General features: G+C 33.9%; 4 protein-coding genes across 8 annotated transcripts in view; 3 read left to right on the top strand and 1 right to left on the bottom strand.

Moving 5' to 3' along the window:
- Positions 1-908: 908 nt before the first annotated feature.
- Positions 909-4,699, bottom strand: LOC108689952 (putative peptidyl-tRNA hydrolase PTRHD1). Of its 2 annotated transcripts, XM_018196953.1 has the most exons (3): positions 4,487-4,699; positions 3,297-3,485; positions 909-2,359 (listed from the first exon to the last, which is right to left on the bottom strand). In XM_018196953.1, the coding sequence occupies exons 2-3, from the start codon at positions 3,480-3,482 to the stop codon at positions 2,186-2,188; spliced, it is 360 nt and encodes a 119-aa protein (XP_018052442.1). In that variant the 5' UTR covers positions 3,483-3,485; positions 4,487-4,699; the 3' UTR covers positions 909-2,185. The 2 variants fall into 2 exon arrangements, with proteins under 2 accessions (XP_018052442.1, XP_018052441.1); XM_018196952.1 differs by lacking the exon at positions 4,487-4,699 and having other exon boundaries at positions 3,297-3,969.
- A 1,105-nt stretch (positions 4,700-5,804) lies between these two features.
- On the top strand, positions 5,805-11,678 carry LOC108689949 (peroxiredoxin 1). The gene is made up of 4 exons (XM_018196949.1): positions 5,805-5,943; positions 10,329-10,481; positions 10,888-11,196; positions 11,344-11,678. The coding sequence occupies exons 2-4, from the start codon at positions 10,348-10,350 to the stop codon at positions 11,486-11,488; spliced, it is 588 nt and encodes a 195-aa protein (XP_018052438.1). The 5' UTR covers positions 5,805-5,943; positions 10,329-10,347; the 3' UTR covers positions 11,489-11,678.
- Positions 11,679-12,549: 871 nt separating this feature from the next.
- On the top strand, positions 12,550-17,142 carry LOC108689972 (synaptic vesicle 2-related protein-like). The gene is made up of 9 exons (XM_018196997.1): positions 12,550-12,574; positions 12,796-12,958; positions 13,566-13,687; positions 14,302-14,468; positions 15,013-15,176; positions 15,256-15,491; positions 16,626-16,785; positions 16,912-16,997; positions 17,084-17,142. Exons 1-9 carry the CDS (start codon positions 12,550-12,552, stop codon positions 17,140-17,142), a joined length of 1,182 nt encoding a protein of 393 aa, XP_018052486.1.
- Positions 17,143-18,192: 1,050 nt separating this feature from the next.
- LOC108689971 overlaps positions 18,193-21,491 on the top strand; it is a 16,283-nt gene continuing 12,984 nt past the window's right edge. For 2 of the 4 annotated variants that reach the window (XM_018196996.1, XM_018196992.1), the window contains exons 1-3: positions 18,193-18,469; positions 18,555-18,698; positions 19,650-20,727. In XM_018196996.1, the coding sequence (XP_018052485.1) occupies positions 19,680-20,727 (1,048 nt within the window). In that variant the 5' untranslated portion in view covers positions 18,193-18,469; positions 18,555-18,698; positions 19,650-19,679. Of the gene's footprint in view, positions 18,470-18,554; positions 18,699-19,484; positions 20,728-21,491 lie in introns of those variants that run through there. The other 2 variants (XM_018196995.1, XM_018196993.1) reach the window with 2 other exon arrangements.

Genomic DNA, 21,491 nt, shown 5'->3' with positions numbered 1-21,491 from the left:
ATACGCCAAAATAATCATCTTGCCATCGAGAGTGTTGTAAATATGTGTACTTACAGTGTCTAGCGTCCGCAGTGCGTGTACATAAGTAATTAGAGCTTACTGCGAATCTACGGTCGTATCACGACAACGATGATAGTCCTATCGTCGGCTGATACGGTTTGCCCATAAACGTCACACATAACATGTGCACACATACAAAGGTATACGGTGATGGATCCGTGATCGATACTTCCGGTTCTGTATGCGAGGAAGGACAGGGAGAAGTCTTCCGGGTGAATTCACGATGATCTTTGCGTGGACGAACGTCGCGACAGGATTGACGGAAATATTTTGGAGCAAATGAACGAGGAATAATCCAGGAAGAATCGCAGTGAAGTGCGTGAAGGACGCATCTTGCGGATGAGCGTGATGGTACGAGATGGGGAAGAAGATGCGCGTTCGCCTATCATGCAACTCGAACGTTCTCCGTGCGAATCTTGCAGCGACACTTTGCGAATTTGAACGCAGCTAGGACGATGAGACACGAGCAAAGAAGTGGAAAAGATCGCAATGTATCGATGGATTAGCTCTTAGCCGTGGTCTGAAACGCATTTCGAATCTATTCCCTTTTTTTGTCTTGCACTTCGCTTGAAAATTCTCGCCCGAAGTAGGAGATTATATTCATACAGATATCTTCAAAGTTCCTTTAAGTACAGCTACACTGAAAAAATTTCACTAAATCTTAATACATATTTCTTTGACTATACTAAGTAAATATTTACTTACAGTAAATAAATATTCGTCCAATAAAAAATAATAGTTAAATTAAACTAATGTATCAAATTTTTGTATTAAATAAATATGTGTTTACGTTTAGTAAATATTTATTTAGAACTATTCAAGCAAATATTTATTAAAATTAGTATTTTTTTCAGTGTGAGAAAAAACTATATATGAAAAAACCTGAAGTTCTAAAGCGTCCCGTATTTGAAGTACAGAATAGTGAATCTCCGCCTTAGCGATTGATAGAAAAAGGTTCAAAGTTTTCGTTACCTACAATTCAGAATCTCAATATTAATTGTACAGATTGTATCAATCATCTAAAATTATCGCTTCGAGTTCAAATGACTTATTGCTATAATCGAGAATTAAAAAATTGCATTTCATTACAAAAATTGCATGCGATTCAGGTTGCTCTTTAGCTAATCCTACGGGAGAGACGTATACCGATCCATGATGTAAGAATACAAGATTTTATTGCACATAATGGCGAATTTATTATTAATGATAAATTTCTAATGGATTCTATATTGGCTTATAACATTTTTGGGCTAATTTTCTGATTGGTCATCGACTTCGTATCTCGGAAATGAAATATCTCGTATTCTTATATCATACGCCGATCCGTACCAATGAAGAGACGAATTTCGCCGCACTTTTATCGTAAAGCAACCGTAGACTCGCACGACGAGGCGCTTTTTGATACGACTAGTTGATTAGTGCCGCGCGATCCTGCGTTACTCTCGTCTAGATTAGAATCGTAATCTAACGCTAGTATCATGTGTAATGCAAGGAAAGAGAAGGGACTGTACACACACATTGTTAATACTCGCAAGGTATCGTGGAATAAACCAATGAGCGTAAATCTTCTCAATGTCAGAAATATCGGATCGTCGCGGCATCTCACACAACTATGTGTGTTCTCTTTTTTTTCTATCTCTTCGGACGTTTGTAGTCCTCCAAGCGTAAATATTTTCCATACGGGACAATATCGCTTCTGGGGAAAAAAAAAGAGAAATGAAGAAGATAAAAACGATAGAGCCGAGGTGTTGCCCGTTGCAATATTGACGTTCAGAAGCTACGTTCGAGCCACGTGTGTAGAGCACGGCTTATCTCCGGCGCATTGATCTTCTTCCCGCTAGAATAAAATATAAATGACATTCTTCTCCGAAGTATTAGTATTTATTTCACGCGAGCGCCGGAGAATCGTATTTCGTTTATAGAACCTCTCAGGATTGAATCTTTCGGTTATTACATTCGGATATTTTTGGTCTGAAATAAAAATTTTCGGAAACCTTTCTTCGTCTAGAATCTTTCGAAAGCAATGTCGGGAGGAGGATTAATTTGGATTCAGTATAACGTAGAAAGTAACTCAAGGGACGTTTTTATCGTAATTTATTGCGGTATTTATTGCCATTTACATCCGTCACATTTTAAGTAATTTGTACTTTTTAAAATACGACTGCACTTTGTCTTTAGGATAGGGCTTCGTTACCAGACACGTCGCGATGTTCTCGGGCTGTTCTATCCACAGCTTGTGTTGAATGTTGTCCTCCTTCAGTTTTGCGCACAGTATCTGCAGACCGGCTTCATCGGCAGCCTATTATTCATACTCGTGATTTCACATAATTTTATTCGAGAATGATTCGTTTGGGCATTCTTACAGCATTCAAAATATTTTACGAAATAACAGATAAGGTCTGTTCTTTGTCGCTGTATTGTATTAAAATTTTCTTTCTCCCTTTTGCTACAAATATATATCTATTTTATTTTAAGTACCTAGGGGAGGGTTTGGAGAGTTCAATCTCTTCTCCATGAAATTTTTGTTTCACTACACTGAGAGAAAAAAAGGTTGCAATTATCATAATTTAATTATAATTTATATTTTTTGGGACAATTATATATTTATGTAAATATATTTAATTTTATTTATAATACGCTACTTGAAAATCTTTAATTTTTCTCAACATACTTTTAGTTATTATTATCACAAATAATAAGTGAATAAAGGATATAAATAATTAATTAATGCATAAAAATGTTTATTTTATTTACTATTTACATAGATCGTGATATTTTATTGTATTAATGTTTGAAATTATCATAATTTATAGTTTAATTTTTCACATATATAATTATTACTGATATTATTATTACTGATATTATAACACTAATAAAAAGAAGGAGTTCCTAATTATAATTATTTTACCATGCGATTATAATCACAAATACCAAACACTTTTCTCTCAATGTATATTTTTCCCATTTAAAATCAGGAACAAAAAAGAGACATTCTAAACTATAAAATATTCAAAAAATAATTCATTAACATAAAAATTGCTATTTATGATAACAGAATTGTTAATCTCCCCAAAAAAAAATCTTTGATACGCTCACAAGTTTAGCCACAAAGAACAGACCTATAATGCGTCAGTTATAATTCTCTCTCTGCAAATACATCGCGGAACAAACGTCCCGCGATTAAACGCGCGCGGATTAACGGCTCGCGAACTTCCCTCGCGAAAGTCGATACTTACTTCGAGGACCACCTTGTGCATGTTGTCTAAATCCGCGAGGTAGGTCTGCGTGTGGGCGTCATTGTAAGAGAGATGGATAACGGCGGTGCACGCGTGACACGCTTGGGCAATCACGGCGCCCAACGGCCATCCCATCGTCCTCGCAAGATCTCCCCGCACCACCACGTACTGAACTATCCCGGACATTCTCTAGCGAGAAAGAGATCGGCTCTCCTTACATACATAATGTAGATTCGCTTCGGAAACGATCTTAAGGCGGAGTTCGGGGAAAAAAAACGGAGGAGAGAAAGGAATTGCTGAGGGATCTCTCTCTCGCGAAAAATCGAGCCTAACGCATTCGTCTAATGTTTAATAAATAAATAAAAATTCCTCCCTCACACCCTCCCCCCTCACTAGGTTTCGATTAATTACTAGTAAGTGCCAAAAAGTATATTATCATTCTTACAAATAAGAGGTATAACGCACACGCAGATATATTCGCGTGTTATTTATATATCGGAATTGTGTATCCCGCTCGGGATCCGCGGCGACGTGACGGCGCCGCGAAATCGCGCGTAGAAACACATTCGCTATAGCATCGTTCCTTCGATGTCGTGGCATAACGCAAAAGATGTATTATTTATACAGATTGTTGTTATTAAAGACAAATAACGCTGAAATAATTAGCACGTATGACACATTATGTTTACGAGACGGCGATTTATTCATACCCGACTCTTCTCTCTTATTTATTATTATTATCACTCTAATATTATTTATTGTTATTATTTTTATTATGCTTCTTTTCATTCTCTAAGATCTGGTTCCACCAATATAAGAATAACTTTAATTTTGGTTCAATTCACTCTTTATATTCTTTATATTCTTTTTTAATTCTTGGAATTAAAAAAAAATAAAGAAAAGCATTCTTAAATTTACTCTTTATCTTCTTCTAATTCTAAGAATTGAGTGAAAAGAGTGAATTAAACTGAGATTAATCTTACATTTATAAGAAATGGAACCTAAATATTTTCTTGTGCAAAATGATCATAGCGGATCACTACGGAGAGACATTTATCTTGTATAAGGAGAAAAAGAAGAAAGGAAAGGATATTTGGCAATTTAAATATTCGTCTACATATATCTTTAAGAAATATACATATTCAAGACAAATTGAGTGAAATTGAGTGAAGAACGACAAATGAACTTACCTTGAAATGATAACTTTTCGACAACTGTAGTGTCTACCGAGAGGTTAGCTGTCATTAATCGTACGTGATAAATATAATTTTCTTCAAACAATACCGATATAAAGATGCTAATCAATCCATGAGCACGTGAATTGAACTGAAATCTGATACAATCTGGCTGTAATTGAGTAAATTCGGAGTAAAAATTACGAGATGCTCCAATATGTATCTGTACTGTCATCTGCCCGGTAAGTATGTAAATATCAGTGCTGTTAACTTCAGAAAACTCGTTCTCCTTTGGTTTCTAGGGTACAGTCCAACTTGGCGCTACAGATGCTTCAAAGCTTTTGACCAATCAGAAGAAAGAATTTTGACCAATCAAAAAATGCTTCATAGAATCAAGTGGATCGTAATCTATGGAACCAATGCTGTTTCTGCATTTCATATGTCAAATGAAAGAAGATTGACCTGAGGTTTTTTCTCAGAATAAAATTGTCCAGATTCCTATATTTTTTTTCGAAATAATAGAACTCTTATTTTTAATAGTTAAGTTAAATAATTTTTAAGTTTAATAATTTTTAAAAATCTATTTCATTTTAAGTACATAAAAAAATATATAGAACACATCTCCAAGAAACATTCTTAAGACATTTAAATGACGTCCTAAGGATGTGTCTCTTGAAAGAGTGCGTTCATTATTCACTGCAAGTACTAAAAATCTATATTACATTACTATAAATTTTTAGTATGTGGATATAATGAACGCAGCCAAAAGATCCATTTTTTGTAACTGAACTATGAATAGTGTACAACCGGTCACAGAAAGATTGCAACACTTTATTTTCGATGGATTTCGAAATGCAGCTTGCTCACCGAGCGATTGGTTCTCATTCATGGATCTACAAATAAAAATCAATCGCTTGGCGAGTAGGCTGCATTCCGAAAAAAAAATGTTGCAACCTTTCTGTGACCGGTACTTTTTAGCACTCAAAGAGAAATAGATTAGATTTATATTTATTTGATAAGGCGCAAAGAAAAGTTTTGGTGCAATCTACAGTATAGCAAAAGATAAATTTAAGATACGCCATATAGATAGGATGGATTAATGTTATATAAAAATCTTAAAGAATTTTAATTTAAAAAATTTACATTTTATTTGCACTTTTTAGCGATTTTTATGCACTTGAATCGATTTGAATGCCCATATTCGGAGAGAAAAATCAAAGAGGAAGTGTACCGTTCGAGTGCACGAAGTGCAAGTAGAACGATTCCTTTGTTTCCACGTACTGTGATAGCACCGCTAGATGTCGCGATGATTGCCACACTGCTCGACTTTTTCGTGTATATATGCAGCGGTCGATATCAAAAGGTTCTCAGTGACTTCATTCAGAGACCGGTCGCCGGCGAATTTCCGTTCTCTCCTCGTCTTTCTTTCATCTTTGGCGGTTCGCAGTCTTCTTTGAGGAAGCTCTTTCAAGGTAATCATCATTATTCCGAATTTTCTAAATCGTCATTCGTCATACAATTTCTCAATGGAATTGATATTTTGTTCAATAAAATCGGGACAAACTAACGACATGAACAACGCCGGGTGATCATTCTAGTTATAGCTGCCCTTTTTTCTCTCTGAAAGTAACGGTCGAAATTCGGCCGTGATGAAGCTACACGTTTTTATGATCGAACACGAGAGAGTCCCGAAAACGAATTATATAATTTGGAAATTCCTATCTTCGACGTGTGATATCGTTTCGTACTTCTGTTTCGCATGAATTGCGCTTTATTTCGTAACATCGAAGGTCACCGAGGGAGAGAGAAATAGCAATATAGAGAGGATTCGAGATCGCCACTATTTATTCGGCATCGTCACAATTTTGGCAAGTCACGCTTTACGAATATATTTTTCATGAGCTGTCAAAACGATCGAGTGGAGACTTACGAAATAGCGAATTTACTTGCATTATACTAGACCTACTATATAAAGTCAACAAAATTAATGTAGAAGCGTATAAATATTTTAAACGATTAAATACTCAATAAAGATTGTTGAACGTTATTTAAGAATATACACGTATTATTTCAACAGTAAATCAATTTTATAGATATATTTTATAATAGTATTATTTCATTCAAAGTTATATCAATGCATTTAAATATTTAATATAAATAATAACCTTTTTAATGTGATTTAGTATAATGTGTACTGATTTAGTATAATGTGAGATTCACATTATATTAAATCATTTACACTATGTGTGACCGAATTCTAACAATAAAGTCCATGACGCAGAAAAACGTAAAGATTCTAAGCACAAAGAGATCTGTAACCGACAAGTCACGTGAATCGTAGATCAACACACGATAGGTTTCTTTTTTCTATAGCTAAATTAGTATATATTGGAACCTAGGTGAGATATGTATATATTTGATATTTGACGAAAACGAGAAAGAAATTCTAATGTAAGTCTAGTATAAGAATAAAAAAATAAACCGGTGAAAATTACAAAAGTGATCGAATTTATTAGAATATTTATAACTTCATTGATTAACACCTAGTGAGTTGCTCATTTTTGTAATTTTCACTTCGTCTAAAGAACTGTAATAAGCCCCCCTAACGTAACTATATGTATGCTAAAATTACGTGTCGACCTACGACTACAATTAACGTTCCACGACTCGGTTACAGCCATCTTGTGCTTAAGCCCTAAGGCAATAGAGTCCACTGTTGCCAAGTCTATTCAAAAGTTATCCCTCATATTGTGATCTATATTGATTTTTTTCAATATTTTAGCTATAATTCAGACTATTTTTTGTATTTTTCTTTCCAGAAATCATCCAGAAATTCTCTTAAACTTTTTGTATCTCCAAAAAAATCTTCCGGTAAAAGAAAAACTTCCAAATCTAATAAAAATTCAGCTAAATTAACAATGCTAAATATGATGTAAACGGTAAGCGAATTGACCAATCACACGATAGAAAACGCAAAGTTTTTGCCTTTTATCTTCTGTAATTGGCCGATTCGTTTACTGCTTATGCTTTATTATGTGCCTTATGTTCTTCGTCTTTTTGACTTAAGACTTTACGCACGGTGGAAGAAAATTTAAAAAATAGGATAAAAAATAAAATTAAAAATATTAGAAGTAGGAAAATTGGAGCTTAGAAATTCAACGTAACACAATACAATTAAGATAAATATCTAATATTAAATATTAGAGAAATAAATTAGGATAAATATCTAATATTAAATTAGAGAAATAAATTAGGAATAAAAATTTAATGTGACGTACAATAGATATAAATAAAATATCATCCTCTTTTTGCCCTTTGTGTTCTTTTAATAAACTGTTTCCATATTTGGAATGAAATTGCTTTTTGATTCTTTTAACGTGATCGATCAATTTTTGCATATTACAATATAATCATCTTTCTCGGAAATGCTTGCGTAAGCGCAGCGAAAAGAAAACGATATTGATAAAGAATTCATGACATATTTTTTTAAATGGATTTCAACGTTCTATCGTAACGCGAATTAACGCAATTCACCGGCTTACGTAGTTATGCAGAGCGATAGCAGTTGCATTCGCCGACATGCATCACGTATGGATTTATGCGCGATAATCTTCATCAGCTAACGTCAAGCGAATTTCCGAACAATTACTGAACAAATTAGCCATATTATCCCGTGGGAATTCCTTTGAGAATATCTTATCATTGAAAACGAACACAATCGGAATCTAATGAGATTCTAACGGAAACAATATTGTAAACATGAAGATAAATCGAGTTTTGATATTAAATATCATTAATTACATGTTGTATTATGCATTAATTTATTATATCGCACGCAATATAATAGATTACATATACATATATAGTTACTCTCTAAATCTTTAAAGTGAATTTCATTCTTAAAGATTGAAATTTGAACCGGTTTTGAAAAATAATTATGGTCTGTGTTAGTTTTACAACCTATTTTGTCAAATGCTCATTTTTGCTTTATGAAAAAGTTAATCATTACAAAAAGAAAAACTGGTGTATTATGATAGAAGATACTTTTTGTTTGTATTAGTTCAGCTGTAAAAAGTAAAGAAACCTATTACTGCACATACGAGAGTAAAAAATAAATTTTACAAAATTAGAGACACTTTGTATATTTTTTTCTTTAAACTGAAATAGAAGAAATGTAAGGTTGCGGTTATCGCTGAATGTACATTTATAGTTGAAATTGTGGTCGGAATGGAGTTGTCTGACAAAGAAGTTGTTTCAATGCGAGGTCGTCTGTACGATTAGACGAAGTATTCTTTTCAATGGTTCTACACGAAGTCGCTTTACAAGCAAAGCTTATCCTTACACAATTTCTTTGTATGAATTCTCTTTTTTTTCTTTCTCAAATACTCGGTATATATGTGTGTGTCTTATTTATATATATATATATATATATATATATATTGTGCAATCTAAGTCCCACCTGGTATTCCAGTTCGATTAATCTCTCCTATTCATCCTGTCGGTCTCTGGGAAATACTAAATCAAATTTTCTTTGAAGCGTCATTCTTGCATTATCAGAATTTAAGAATTATCGAATTAATGTTTAATATTATTTCACGCAGAACGCATAAAAAAGGTCTATGTAAATTTAATTAAACGCTTAATCGATGCAAAGAAAAACATGTCACTGACTTATAATCAACTAATGTGCTATTCAAATAGACAAGTTGACTATTCATAAAATTTTTTGTCGTCACTTTTGCAGACAACTTTTTCTTACATTGACGGTTCATTTAAATAAAACCTTTATTTATTCTCACAAATTCCGACAAATAAATTATATGTTTAAACCATTTTGAATACATTATTTTTCTACGATGTTACCGAATTTTTTTTCGATCGTGTTATTTTTTATCCATTGTATTGTTATTGCGACGTTTTTTTTATTCATTTTAAATCATATTAAATATTTAGTAATATACGGAGATAACGGCACCCATTGTGCCGTGTGAATTTGATAATATATGACAAGTCTATACATGAAACACGCAGGAACTTTACATAAGTTATCGTTGAATAAATGTTTAGCTAGTGGTCGTTATCGTCGAATCCACTCGTACTAAGTATTGACTTAATTCTGACTACTTACGAATTATTTAATCTTAAGTACTTTTATTAAAGCACGATATTCTTGTCATGGTATTTCCAAAAGTCTTGTCACACAATTTGAAAACTTGTACTGAATATAAATAATACATGTACTTTTTACATTCAGAATCATTTCTTTACAAACACGTTACAAGAATAAAGTCTGATAGCGAATTCGATTAGATGCATATTAAAGCCATTGTACACTGATTTAATCTGTAAATGTAAAATGTAAATATTTTGAATTATAAAATAAAAATTTGGCTTGACAGCATAATAAAATGTATTGAGGATTTCATAGTTTAATATAAGTTTAATGTTTACATTAAACATATATTTTTATGTCAATGTGTATGACGGTTTTAATGTACATCAGTGCGTATTGAATCCAATCGAATTCGCTATGAGACACAATTAAAAAGCACAGAAATCATAGGCAATAGAAACAAAGAATAACAATCATTTGAAGTTATCAGAAACCGCAAATTCTAGTATACCGGCTTCTTTTAATTATCTCAAGCTTTATTTGGATTCTGTGCGCGAAGATAAAAAACTTTGTAATGAATTTATTGCGCGGATATAGATGCGAATTTATTGCAAAACTTCCGAGAATAGAGATCATTTCGTGTAATGACTCATTAGAAATAAGCTATGTGTTATGAATGCATAATAATAGCGTGATATGTATGTGAAAAGTAGACATAAAATTTCTCTGTATTCTTGGTTGTAGCGACTAAATAGCAGCAATCATGCCAGTACCTCAGCTCCAGAAACCGGCGCCTGCTTTCACCGGCACTGCTGTTGTGAACGGACAATTTAAGAATATCAAACTCTCCGATTATAAGGGCAAATATGTTGTGCTTTTCTTCTACCCGTTGGACTTGTAAGCATTACGATCATATGGGCATAGGATATAACGAGACAATTATACAATTCTCAATTGCTGCTACAAGAAGTATTGTGTAATAACTGCTTAACATTTGCATATACTTGGCTCTTAATTGATTCATTTGAAACGATAACAAAAAGATACATGTTCTATTCTAAAAGATTATGGAAAACAGGTCTTCTATGTTCTAAAATCACGCTGCTAGTTACATCAAGTTTAAAATGAATTGTGTTACGTACATATTTCAATTATAATGAATAGATTTAACGAAAAAGTATTTGACATTCGAAAGACTAGGAAGTAAAATTTAAAAAATATTATACATATCTTTAAGATTTTAGATGAATAGGAAATAAAGGCAGTTTAGATAGATTATGATTACATAAATATTTTGCCGCAGCACTTTTGTGTGCCCGACGGAAATAGTCGCTTTCTCCGACCGAGCGAAGGAATTCACCGATATCGGCTGTCATGTGATTGCTGCATCTACCGATTCCCACTTTAGCCATCTCGCGTGGATAAATACACCGCGCAAACAGGGTGGTCTCGGCGAGATGAACATTCCTCTGTTAGCGGACAAGAGCTGCAAAATCGCCCGTGATTACGGCGTCCTCGACGAGGAGTCAGGAGTTCCCTTCCGTGGACTTTTTATTATCGACGACAAGCAGACTTTACGCCAGGTCACCATCAATGATTTACCCGTAGGAAGGTGAAGCACTTGCATAATTATTAAAACTATAATAAATTCATTTTGCATCTTGTAATATAAATTTTCAAAACATATCATTTAAGCATAGCATTGATCGTTACAATATAATTTTATTGCTAACAATAATTTTATGTTGCATATTTGTAGATCCGTGGACGAAACTCTACGTCTAGTTCAAGCATTCCAGTATACCGATAAGCACGGCGAGGTTTGTCCAGCCGGTTGGAAACCTGGCAAGAAAACTATGAAACCTGATGTCGTTGGCTCGCTGGAGTACTTCAAGGATCAATAGACAATAAAAATCATACATGTTTTTTCATATTTACTGTTAATTATCTTGTGTGTGTATGTGTGTTTTATACTCTTTCGCTGTCGAGTTAAACACATTCACTTCCGTTTTTAGAATAATCAGATATACATCTCGCGATATTCACATTGAAACATCCGTCTTTAATTTAATAAACGGATTTATTTTCTATATATTCTTGGAGAATATTTTATCATTCCACGTAATATATGAATTAGGAATTATTTCATATCAATATTACGTGTCAGACGAGCGATACAGATTAGTTGTGATAACGAGTATCAATGTGATTAACAAATATTGAGTCAATGAAACTAAAATTTTGATAAGGAAAAGATTTGAATAATTACATTAAAATGCAAAGTTCAAGTCGTCGAAAATTATTTTTAACATGTTTGGTGATAATGATAACTCAATTTTTTTTTATTGATCTCGTATTATAATTAATAATTAAGACGTATATAAGCGATAATTATCGCGAAAACATTCCAGTATCATTTTATTCTTGTTTAACATTCGGAGGTACTCTAATAATGTTTTCGAGCGCAGCGTAAATATAAAAATCTGCGAGAGTCGAACCGATAAATTGCAGAGAACTTCATTTTATGTTCGACATTTGATTTAATAACCTATTCTTCGGCGAATTTTTTACTCTATTGTGATAAGATAGGCACTATATCTTCATGAGTGACGATTGCGAAACTGCAATAACTGAAACAGGTAAGGAGCGAAAAATTCGATTTATATTCTTTCGGATAAATCACTTATTTTATCACATCAGACCTGTCTAACGAGATATATTACGTAACTTTGACATTGCGCAATGTCTAATTTACATTTGTGAAATATGTTTTGTTAATTAGAAAAATATCTAAAAGTACACTTTTTCAATTTGTAAATTTAATGAAGGATGGGGTATTTGGCATTACTTCATCGTCACTTTGTGCGGTTTACTGTCGTTTGCGGAAGCAAGCACTTCTCTGACTGTTCCCATTGTGGCACCACTACTAGCGTGCGATTTAAAGCTCAACAGAGATCACGCCATAATGCCTATCGCTATTTCCAGTCTTGGTATACGATATAAAAAATTGCTGTTTTATGAATCTTATACTAAAAATTAGCTGAATTAACAATTTAATTTAAATTATTTTGTCGAATTAATTATATTATGAAACAGGAAATATTAAAAAATTTATAATTTATATTTCTCGTCTCTGTAAAATTTATCGTAAAGATTTTTAGTTATAAATATATTAATATATCGCTTTGTTATATGTTTTTTTAAATATCAGGAATGGCAGTAGGTGCTTTTCTGTTTGGAACTATATCAGACGTTGCAGGCCGTAAAAAATTGATCCCGATTACTATGAGCATCGTGTTTTGCGCCTTAGCTTCTCTTTCCTTCGCTCAAGTCAATTTTTTGATAAATTTGTCAGTGTTTATATTCGGAATGGGGTAAGTTCCTTTTATAATGAAAGCTATACAATTCAGGACATCTGACATGACATTAAAACGATAAAAAAAATGCGATGATTTACGAGTTTAAAAAATATTTTTAAAGTCATTATTTACTTTTTATATTAATCATGATTCATATTTGCAAATCTTTATTTGTCATTACAAATTTTTATTTGTTTATGCAATAACAAATGACAAAGTTTTTGCTTACATATTTGATATACAAAGAAACGAAAAATATTATGAAGACTAAATTTGACAAAATTATTTCGAAAAAACTGTCATAATATATTATATCAATTATATTTCTGAATAAAATCTGACTATAACGAGACACATTACGTAACTTTGATATGATCTAATGATTAATTTACATTTGTGAAATTGTTTTGCTAATTAGATAAATTGATAAAATATTTAAAAATACACCTTTTTAATTTGCATTTAATGAATAAGGTATCTAGCGTTTACTCATGCGGTTTACTGTCGCTTGCAGAAACGTCACAATATTGATTGATGCATTCGTAATTGCATGATAATGAAAGTGCGCGTTTTTATTAATGGAATGATCATTATGTCGTTGAAATAGAATTTATGTTTATAGAGTAGCTGGAAATAATATTGTTCTGAGAATTTATCTCATCGAATGCCTACCGATGAAAAAGAGAGGGACTTGTTTAGCAGTAATCGACATGTTTTGGATAGTCGGCTATTTATCAGTCATAGGTAACCAAAAGATTTTACAAATAATTTCTTACAATTTGCGTTAAATTTATTAAATATCACCTTTAATTATTAATTATGATTTTAATTCAATTTTTAATTTAGTCTTTTTATTAAATATTTTATACTTCTAACATATTAACATTTCTAATATATTAACATTTTGGACGTTAAAATGTAATTTCAATGTGTGTAAAAAAAACTTGGTTACTGGATTATTAATTTACATACATAAATCTTTTTTACTTTTGCATCATTTATTTGTTTAAAAAATTACAACGGCGACTTTTAAAGATAATCTTATTTTTGGGTTTTTTTTTTAATTTAACATTAATGGGATAAGGAAATTAGAAGATTCAATTATAGACGAAAATTAAAAACGAATTAATCAGTCGAGCTATGTATATGTATATATTTATTCTCATCTAACTAAATAATTTTAAACATTTTAAACATTATAAAATACTTTACTGGAATTATGTTTCTGTCTCATCGGCAAAAGTTTTATGTCGAAAAATCTTAGAGAGACTTCTTTGTTTGGAAAGGCATTTCCTGGTCCATGATACCGTCCATCATACGTATGTTAGACAAGCAATTCCGACCAAGTTCTTGGCGAGTATTCGCCATTGTCTGCGGTACGCCGAGCCTGGTGATCGCCTGCACTTCAGGTCTCCTACCACCGAGTCCTCGGTATTTGTTGCTTCGTCGACGACCGAGACAAGCTCTCGCGGTGCTCCAACAGATGTACGCCATCAATAATTTGAAGCACATCAATACCTATCCGGTACGGCGTCTCGACACGCTTTGTCAAAAAGATCTTATAATTTCCTAATCGATTTCTTCACTTGCTATCGCTCAAGTCTTGAACGGAGAATTCTTTAAGCTTGGTTGTGGAAAGAAATAAAATAGGAATATAGATAGTAAATATAGAACAATGTAGATTGTAGATAGGGATAAGAAATTAACATACACAATTAGGAAAAATTATTTATTGTAGTTAAAGGATATATTTTAATCTTGTTGAATCCTGTTTGAATCTATTTAAACTTACTTAAAATTAATTTATTTTATTACTAATATTTTATTAAAAACTTTTCCTTAGTATTTAATGACTTAATATAAGATTTAATATAAGATTTTTTCTGTAAAACTTTATTTTTTTAGAGTTTTTTAATTGTATTGACAAACAATCATATAGTAAATTTTTTTTAACAAACCAGCGTACGTATAAAATTATTTGGAGTGAAATATCCAAGATGAATAATTATTTTTAAATAGATTTTATATTATTTGTTAATTTTTATTTCTTCGAAATTATTCTCTACAAGATCAGGGATTTAGAAGGCTGTGTGCGTCCAGACGACGAGGATGAAGCTGGCAATATTCAAAGATACTTTACGAAAACTTGGGAACGGATTCACAGAGTGCACAAATCTCCATACAAGCGTGTGACATTGTGCGGAATATTAGCGTGTTTTCTGCATTTTCCCGGGTAATAAAAGAGGTTTCTCTGTAAGCTATCTGTCTCTTGCACTTCGATTGCAAGAAGAATCACGAGAACGATGTTTAAGATTCGTTTGGCTCGGTTTGTGGAACACGCACGTTCTCCAGGAAATGGAAGAACACTACGTCGTAAGTGGCACATGTAATGTCAACGTTCAGAACATGGTATTGGATTTTTTGCGAAACTGTGATAAGGTGAACGACGCTCGTTTCGAACTGCTGTTGCTGATATCACTAGGCTACGTGTTAGGAGAGACATTGCTCATCGTTGGAATCGATGTCGTTGGCAGACGGCCGTATTTAAGTAAGCATCTAAAGTCGCCAAGAATCGCTATCACTATTAAGATCATTCAATTAAAATGCATTATTTAATTGGCTCTCAAAATTCTGCATTCTTTGTCTGAAATATTATTCTTTCTAATATTTACAGTTCTCAAATTATCAGTCGACTTAACATTTTTTTTATATTTGTTAAGATATCATTTTAACCCTCCAGAATCGATGACAAGTTTATTGAATTCAATCAACAAGATTAGCAACATTACTTTATATAAAATAACATTATATTACTTGTTACTAATTTTAAAAAGAAAATATATTATCGTTATTTAAATCGAAAAAAATTGTACTTTTATTTTTTGTAATAATATTTCTATCCAATCGAAAATAATGTGCGATTTATTGAATATATATATAAATAGGAGATTAAAGTAATCATAAAAATAACTGAATTCGTTATCGTATCGTAAAAATATGATGCTATCATTATCGTTGACAGACAGAAAAAAGTAATGATAACGATAACGATCATATTACAAATAATCTCAAGGAGTTTCTAGTCTTGTCAATCAATTATATACTTTATTACATTTACAAATTTAATTTATTGTTATTAAAATAAATTGTTTTATTAAAATAAATTTAATATTCATATACACATTTTTTTTATGTATAAGTTATGTCATTTTGATTCCTAAAATTAATTAGTACCCTTTAGGCGGTACAAATTAATTGGGTCTCATAGATCCAGCGTTAGTGACTGTTACAAATTTTAACCTCAGCTTCAGAATGTTAATATACAATAGGATGTCCCGAAATTCACGAATTAAAATACAATAAATTCACAAAAAATTAAGTAAAAAAGTTACGTGTATATTTTTATTTCAATAATTTCCGAAATATAAGAATTTAAATATAGATTATGAACAGCCACCTGTTCATGAATCGCACGTGTAATATATTAGTAAGTGAGCTTTTCAACGTTTAAACGTATCTGTAATTGATCTAATTTCACAGACTATTGCTTAAAATAAAAATTTAAAAATAACATTTTTACTTAATTTTTTGAAAACTTTCTTATATCGTATAATAATATTCTGATTCACAAATTTCGAGACACTCTATATAAAAGAATCTCTTCTTCTCTGATTACTTTCAGTATTTTCGGGACTGGCGGGTGGCCTGGCCTCGTTCATGCTTATTTTTCGATTGCACCACGCGATTCGTGTAACTCTGTCGTCGATTTTCCTGGCCGCTTACGCTATCGGACGCACGACGACGTGCGTTTTGCTACTGGAAAATTATCCCACCGCTCTGAGGTAAGTCGCGCAAAACGGAACGGCCGGCACGTTCAGCTAATCTTAGACCATCAGACGCGTTTTCTGGAATCAAATGTTTGCGGACACGGCGATATAAAACTCGTAGTTTCTGGTACCAATTTCCAGAGGCACAGTGATGGGCCTGATGAAGATACTTCCCTACTTGACGCTTTTCGCGTTGCAGCTCTTTATGAAGACGACCTGTCTTCTAAGTATAATCGTCGCATCGGCCAGCCTAATAGGTGCAAAACGATCGTTTGTCATATTTTCTGTATTAAATATTAAATATCTTTTGCAGGTGCGGCAATCGCGATGCTACTAGTGCCCGATTTAACCAGATTACCGATGAAGGAATAATTCGCACTTCAGAAATGTAAAAAGAAGAATTCTTACGAATGAAGCGACTGTATTTTGTCTCGAATAAAATTTTATTTTGCGTGCCTTTCCTTTGCCAATGTCTATTAGCATTGAATTTGTTAAATTGCAATCTCCAAGTTAGAATTATCAATTCATCCGCCGAAGCTTGAATCCACTCAACAATTATCAACTTCTTTTTTTAAATATTCAATAATTCAAATTTATGTTGCATCTACAAATCTAGATTATTCTTATTAAAATATAGTATCGTTAATATAGTATCGTTAATAATTATTATTCAATCAAACCATTTTTTTCAATGTAGTGATTACACTGGAAAAAATTTCCGGTTGAAAATGGACGAAACAGAATTTTCCGGTTAAATTTGTTAGAATTATTCTAATTAAGATACCTAGAATTCTGGTTGATATAATATTTCTAGGAAAATCTATTAGAAATCTATTAGAATTCGTATTTTTATCAGAATAATAATATCAATCAGAATTCTAATTATTTCAAGAGACTACTAGAATTCTTAAATCTACTAGAATTCTAGTAGATTTAACCAGAAAATTCTGATTCATTCATTTTCCATCAGAATTACTGTTTAATCCAACCAAACCATTTTTCTCAGTGTACGTTTTAAAATTTTAGCGTCAGAGGATTATTATCTGGCTATTGGATCTTCTACATTTTCTTAATAGACCCACACAATTCTTAACGATTGCGAAGCTCTCCGCAAGGTTCTCCATCGCTCGGCGAAAGTAGCACGTCGAGCTTTATGATCGGTAGCGTCATTCCGCGGCGCTTATAAATAAGGACCGTACGGTCGCGTCTTCCCGCCGCCTTCCCGTCTATTTTCGACGGGAACAGGAAGAACGCTCTCGCGAGCAGTCGCGCATGCCCGCGTCTCCCGGCGCGAGACTCTCGTCTCGGCGTCGCGACGCCTTTGCAACTCGTACGTGTACTCAATACACGCACACACGCATCCGCCGTAAATACATACGACGAATGCTCGTCACCGAAAATAATTCGGCGCGCTATCGCCGAAGTCTCGAAACGCGCGGCGTCCGACGAGCTTCTCGCTCTCGCAGCGAAGAGGCGACCTCGCGAGGTCGCGCGAGCAAATTCCCGTCGCTTCGGAGGCCGTCGCGAGGGCAAGACGATCGAGAGTGCACCGGGAACGTGAATCTGCGAATTTCACTTGGTGATCGAACGAAAAAATAAAGAACAAAGGAGGCCGTCTCACATGGATGTAATCGCAACCAATTAATCGAAGCTCCATCGAGAGTCTTTCAATACCATTAGTGTACGTGGGTGGTAAAAAGTAATAAAGATGTTCTTAATAATAAAGATATTCTTTATATTAATCGTATTTTGAAAAAAGAACTATATATAAAATAAACTTTTAGAAATGAAACTTTATAATTTTTAAAAATTAAAAATGAAGCAGACCGTCGAAGCATGTAACATCATTCCCTTCTTTGTTCGGATAAAGACGTGGAGGAAATTCAGACGGAGTGTAACAAAGAAATCGTGCACCACGTAAAACAAAGGTATTTTTTCAATCAATATAAATAGATATTTAAATAAGCGATTTAAGATTAATACAGTAAATGTTAATATTACATGCTGTAATAAAATTTAATAAATTTTAGCATATTAAATTCTTGAATACGTTACACTATAAACATCGATCGGATAAAAAAGAAATCAATTAAGAAACTCGATGAAGCAATCATATAAAGACTAGACGGAAAGCGTAAATTGTGGCGGAGAGTTTCAGTGACACATAAATAAAGAAAGGAATTGATGTTTCTTCTTTGTACTTTTTGTGCTTTTCTAACTCTTACAGCAAAAAGAAAAAGCGCTTCGGAGAAGCGGCGTTAGTGCATTCGGATCCATTACCGCGCGTTCGTTTCCCATAATATTTATACGATCGGATGTTTACGGGAGGAATCAACACTTCGCTTGTACCATCAATTTATAGATCGCATTTCCGTCTGCCAGAGCGTACAGAAACAAATCTGACAACGAACATTTATTATAGTATCTACAAACATTTGGACGAAGATATTCGGACCTCTTCGAGTAAATCAAAGTAAACGAAATATATCAGCAGCATAAAAGAATACATAATAAAATTCTTCTAATCAAAGAAGCTCGATACGTATAACGACAAAATAAAAAAACAATCTTTATGATCAAATAATAATTTGAAGAAATTCGATATTACGGCTTATTTAATTTATTGAAACAACGAAACATAAAATAAAATTGTTTAACAGATTAAAACAAATATTTAAAGAATAAAGATTTAGACCTGAAAAGATTCAGTATGAATATTAAAATTATTCGAATTTATTTAATTTTATGGATGGAATAACCGCGTGACGCCACGTTATGGCGCTGTTTCAATAAAAACCACATAAAAGATGACAGCATCGTTAAATTCCCATAGTTGTCATTCGTTAAATATTACCCATCGCATTCTGCGGAATATTTAGATCTTGCGTCTTCGCTCAGCAATCTATTCAATGGCAAAGAATAATGCCCGCCCGGCCGAGGAATCCGGTGCGTTCGAAGCCGAGAGGAAGTTCGACAGGTCGGGCCCGAGCCGCTTGCGAGATCAAAGAAAAGCTGCCAGGGTCAAGGACAAGCCTGAGGAAAGTCGACTTCCGACCCCACCTCCGGATCCTCAATGCCCGCCGGTTGTCCTCGTACGAGATCATCGCTCGGGGGTGACTTCTCGCGGGCCCGAGGAAGAAGAGGAGGATCTCGCGGCTTATCTCGGCGAGCTCGGCGCATCGCCGTTTGAGGGTCATTCGTTCGACTACGACACCACGCCAAACTCGGCGACCTCGGCGATGGGTGGCGATGCGACCCCCTTCACTGAAGAGGCGTTCGAACACCTGGACCGACTGTGCACGCTGACGGAGCAGATCCTGGAGTTGCGTACCCGCAGCTCCGAGTACTTTCGGCGCGTGCGGGGTCTGGAACGTGCGAAGGTGCAACGAAATGCCAATCGGCGGCTGGAGATCGCTCTGGCAAACGGTGAAGAGTTGTATCATGATTTCGTCGACGAGGATACCGGTTTCGCGGAATCTCTGCTGGACGCGATGCTGTCGAATAGCCGAGACGCCGCGTCCTCGACGCCGAGAAGGAACGAACGCTCGAGCGTGCGATCATCCGCTTTATCGAGACAGCGAAGCCGATCGCTCGCGCTGACCGAGCAAAATCTCGGATCGCGCCTGGTCGAGCAGATAGGTGAGATCGACAAAAATGCCGAGAGGAACGTAGATCGCAACGGCGGTCCGAAGATCAGCAAATGGACCAGGGTGAAGGCGGCTTTCAAGTGGGAGCGCGCGTGTACGAACGATCTCGCGGATATCGCGGAATCGGACACACCAGCGACTACGTCATTGACGCCGACAACGAGGTATCTCCGAATTCCAGATGCGAACATCGCCGGAAGCTGGAGCACCGGATCTGCGCTGTCGCCCTGCACCAGCGAAGTCTCCAGCCCATCCACGCCGATTGGCAGAGTATCGTCCACGTCATCGTCCACCGACGATGTGTTTGACGGTGAGAATATGCATCTACTGTTTTCACAAAACGTCTTCTAAAGTAGATACTGCATTATACATTCATTAATTCAGAGGCAATTTGGTTTAGGATAGAAATTTTGAAACATTATTATCGGGATCGTTTTAAAATGAAGGGTCTTCGCGGACCAAGCTTCAAAATTGTAAATTGATAATAGATATATAAAAGCTTCTGATTAGCTATAAGCAGATTTTTGCTTAGAGGATTATCGAGATACTTAAGGCTCTCATTCATTACTACTACATTGTAATGCGAGAAAACAAAATAAAAATCCTTGCAAAATATGTTAATATGGAAATATGTTTTAATGAACTGCGTTCAGCAGAAAAAAATAACTTTGCAACTGTTATAAAATTCTTTAATATGATTGAATATTAAAGGTTCCTTATTGAATCTAAATGTATCAACCACTCATATTAAAGAATTTTATAATAGTTGCAAAGCTGCTTTCTCTGTTGAACGCAGCCAATAAAACAATACAATCGATAAAACTGACTTGTAAAATATATCAAAAGTTTTCTTTTTTTTCATTAATTAATAAATAATTATCTTTGTGAAAATAAGTTATGCATAATGAAAAACGAAATGAGCTATGTTTATAGCTATGACAAAAAATTTTTGACAAAATGTCAAAAATTGATAATATAGATATTAAAATAATATTGATTTCAATATAGGATTTAATTTCTCCCCGAAATATAAGAAGATAATTTTTAGTACCTATATTTTTTGACTCTATTCTT

Source organism: Atta colombica, unplaced genomic scaffold (assembly GCF_001594045.1).
Source record: "Atta colombica isolate Treedump-2 unplaced genomic scaffold, Acol1.0 scaffold288, whole genome shotgun sequence".
Lineage (NCBI taxonomy): Eukaryota > Metazoa > Arthropoda > Insecta > Hymenoptera > Formicidae > Atta > Atta colombica.
This window is presented reverse-complemented; position numbering and strand designations above follow the sequence as displayed.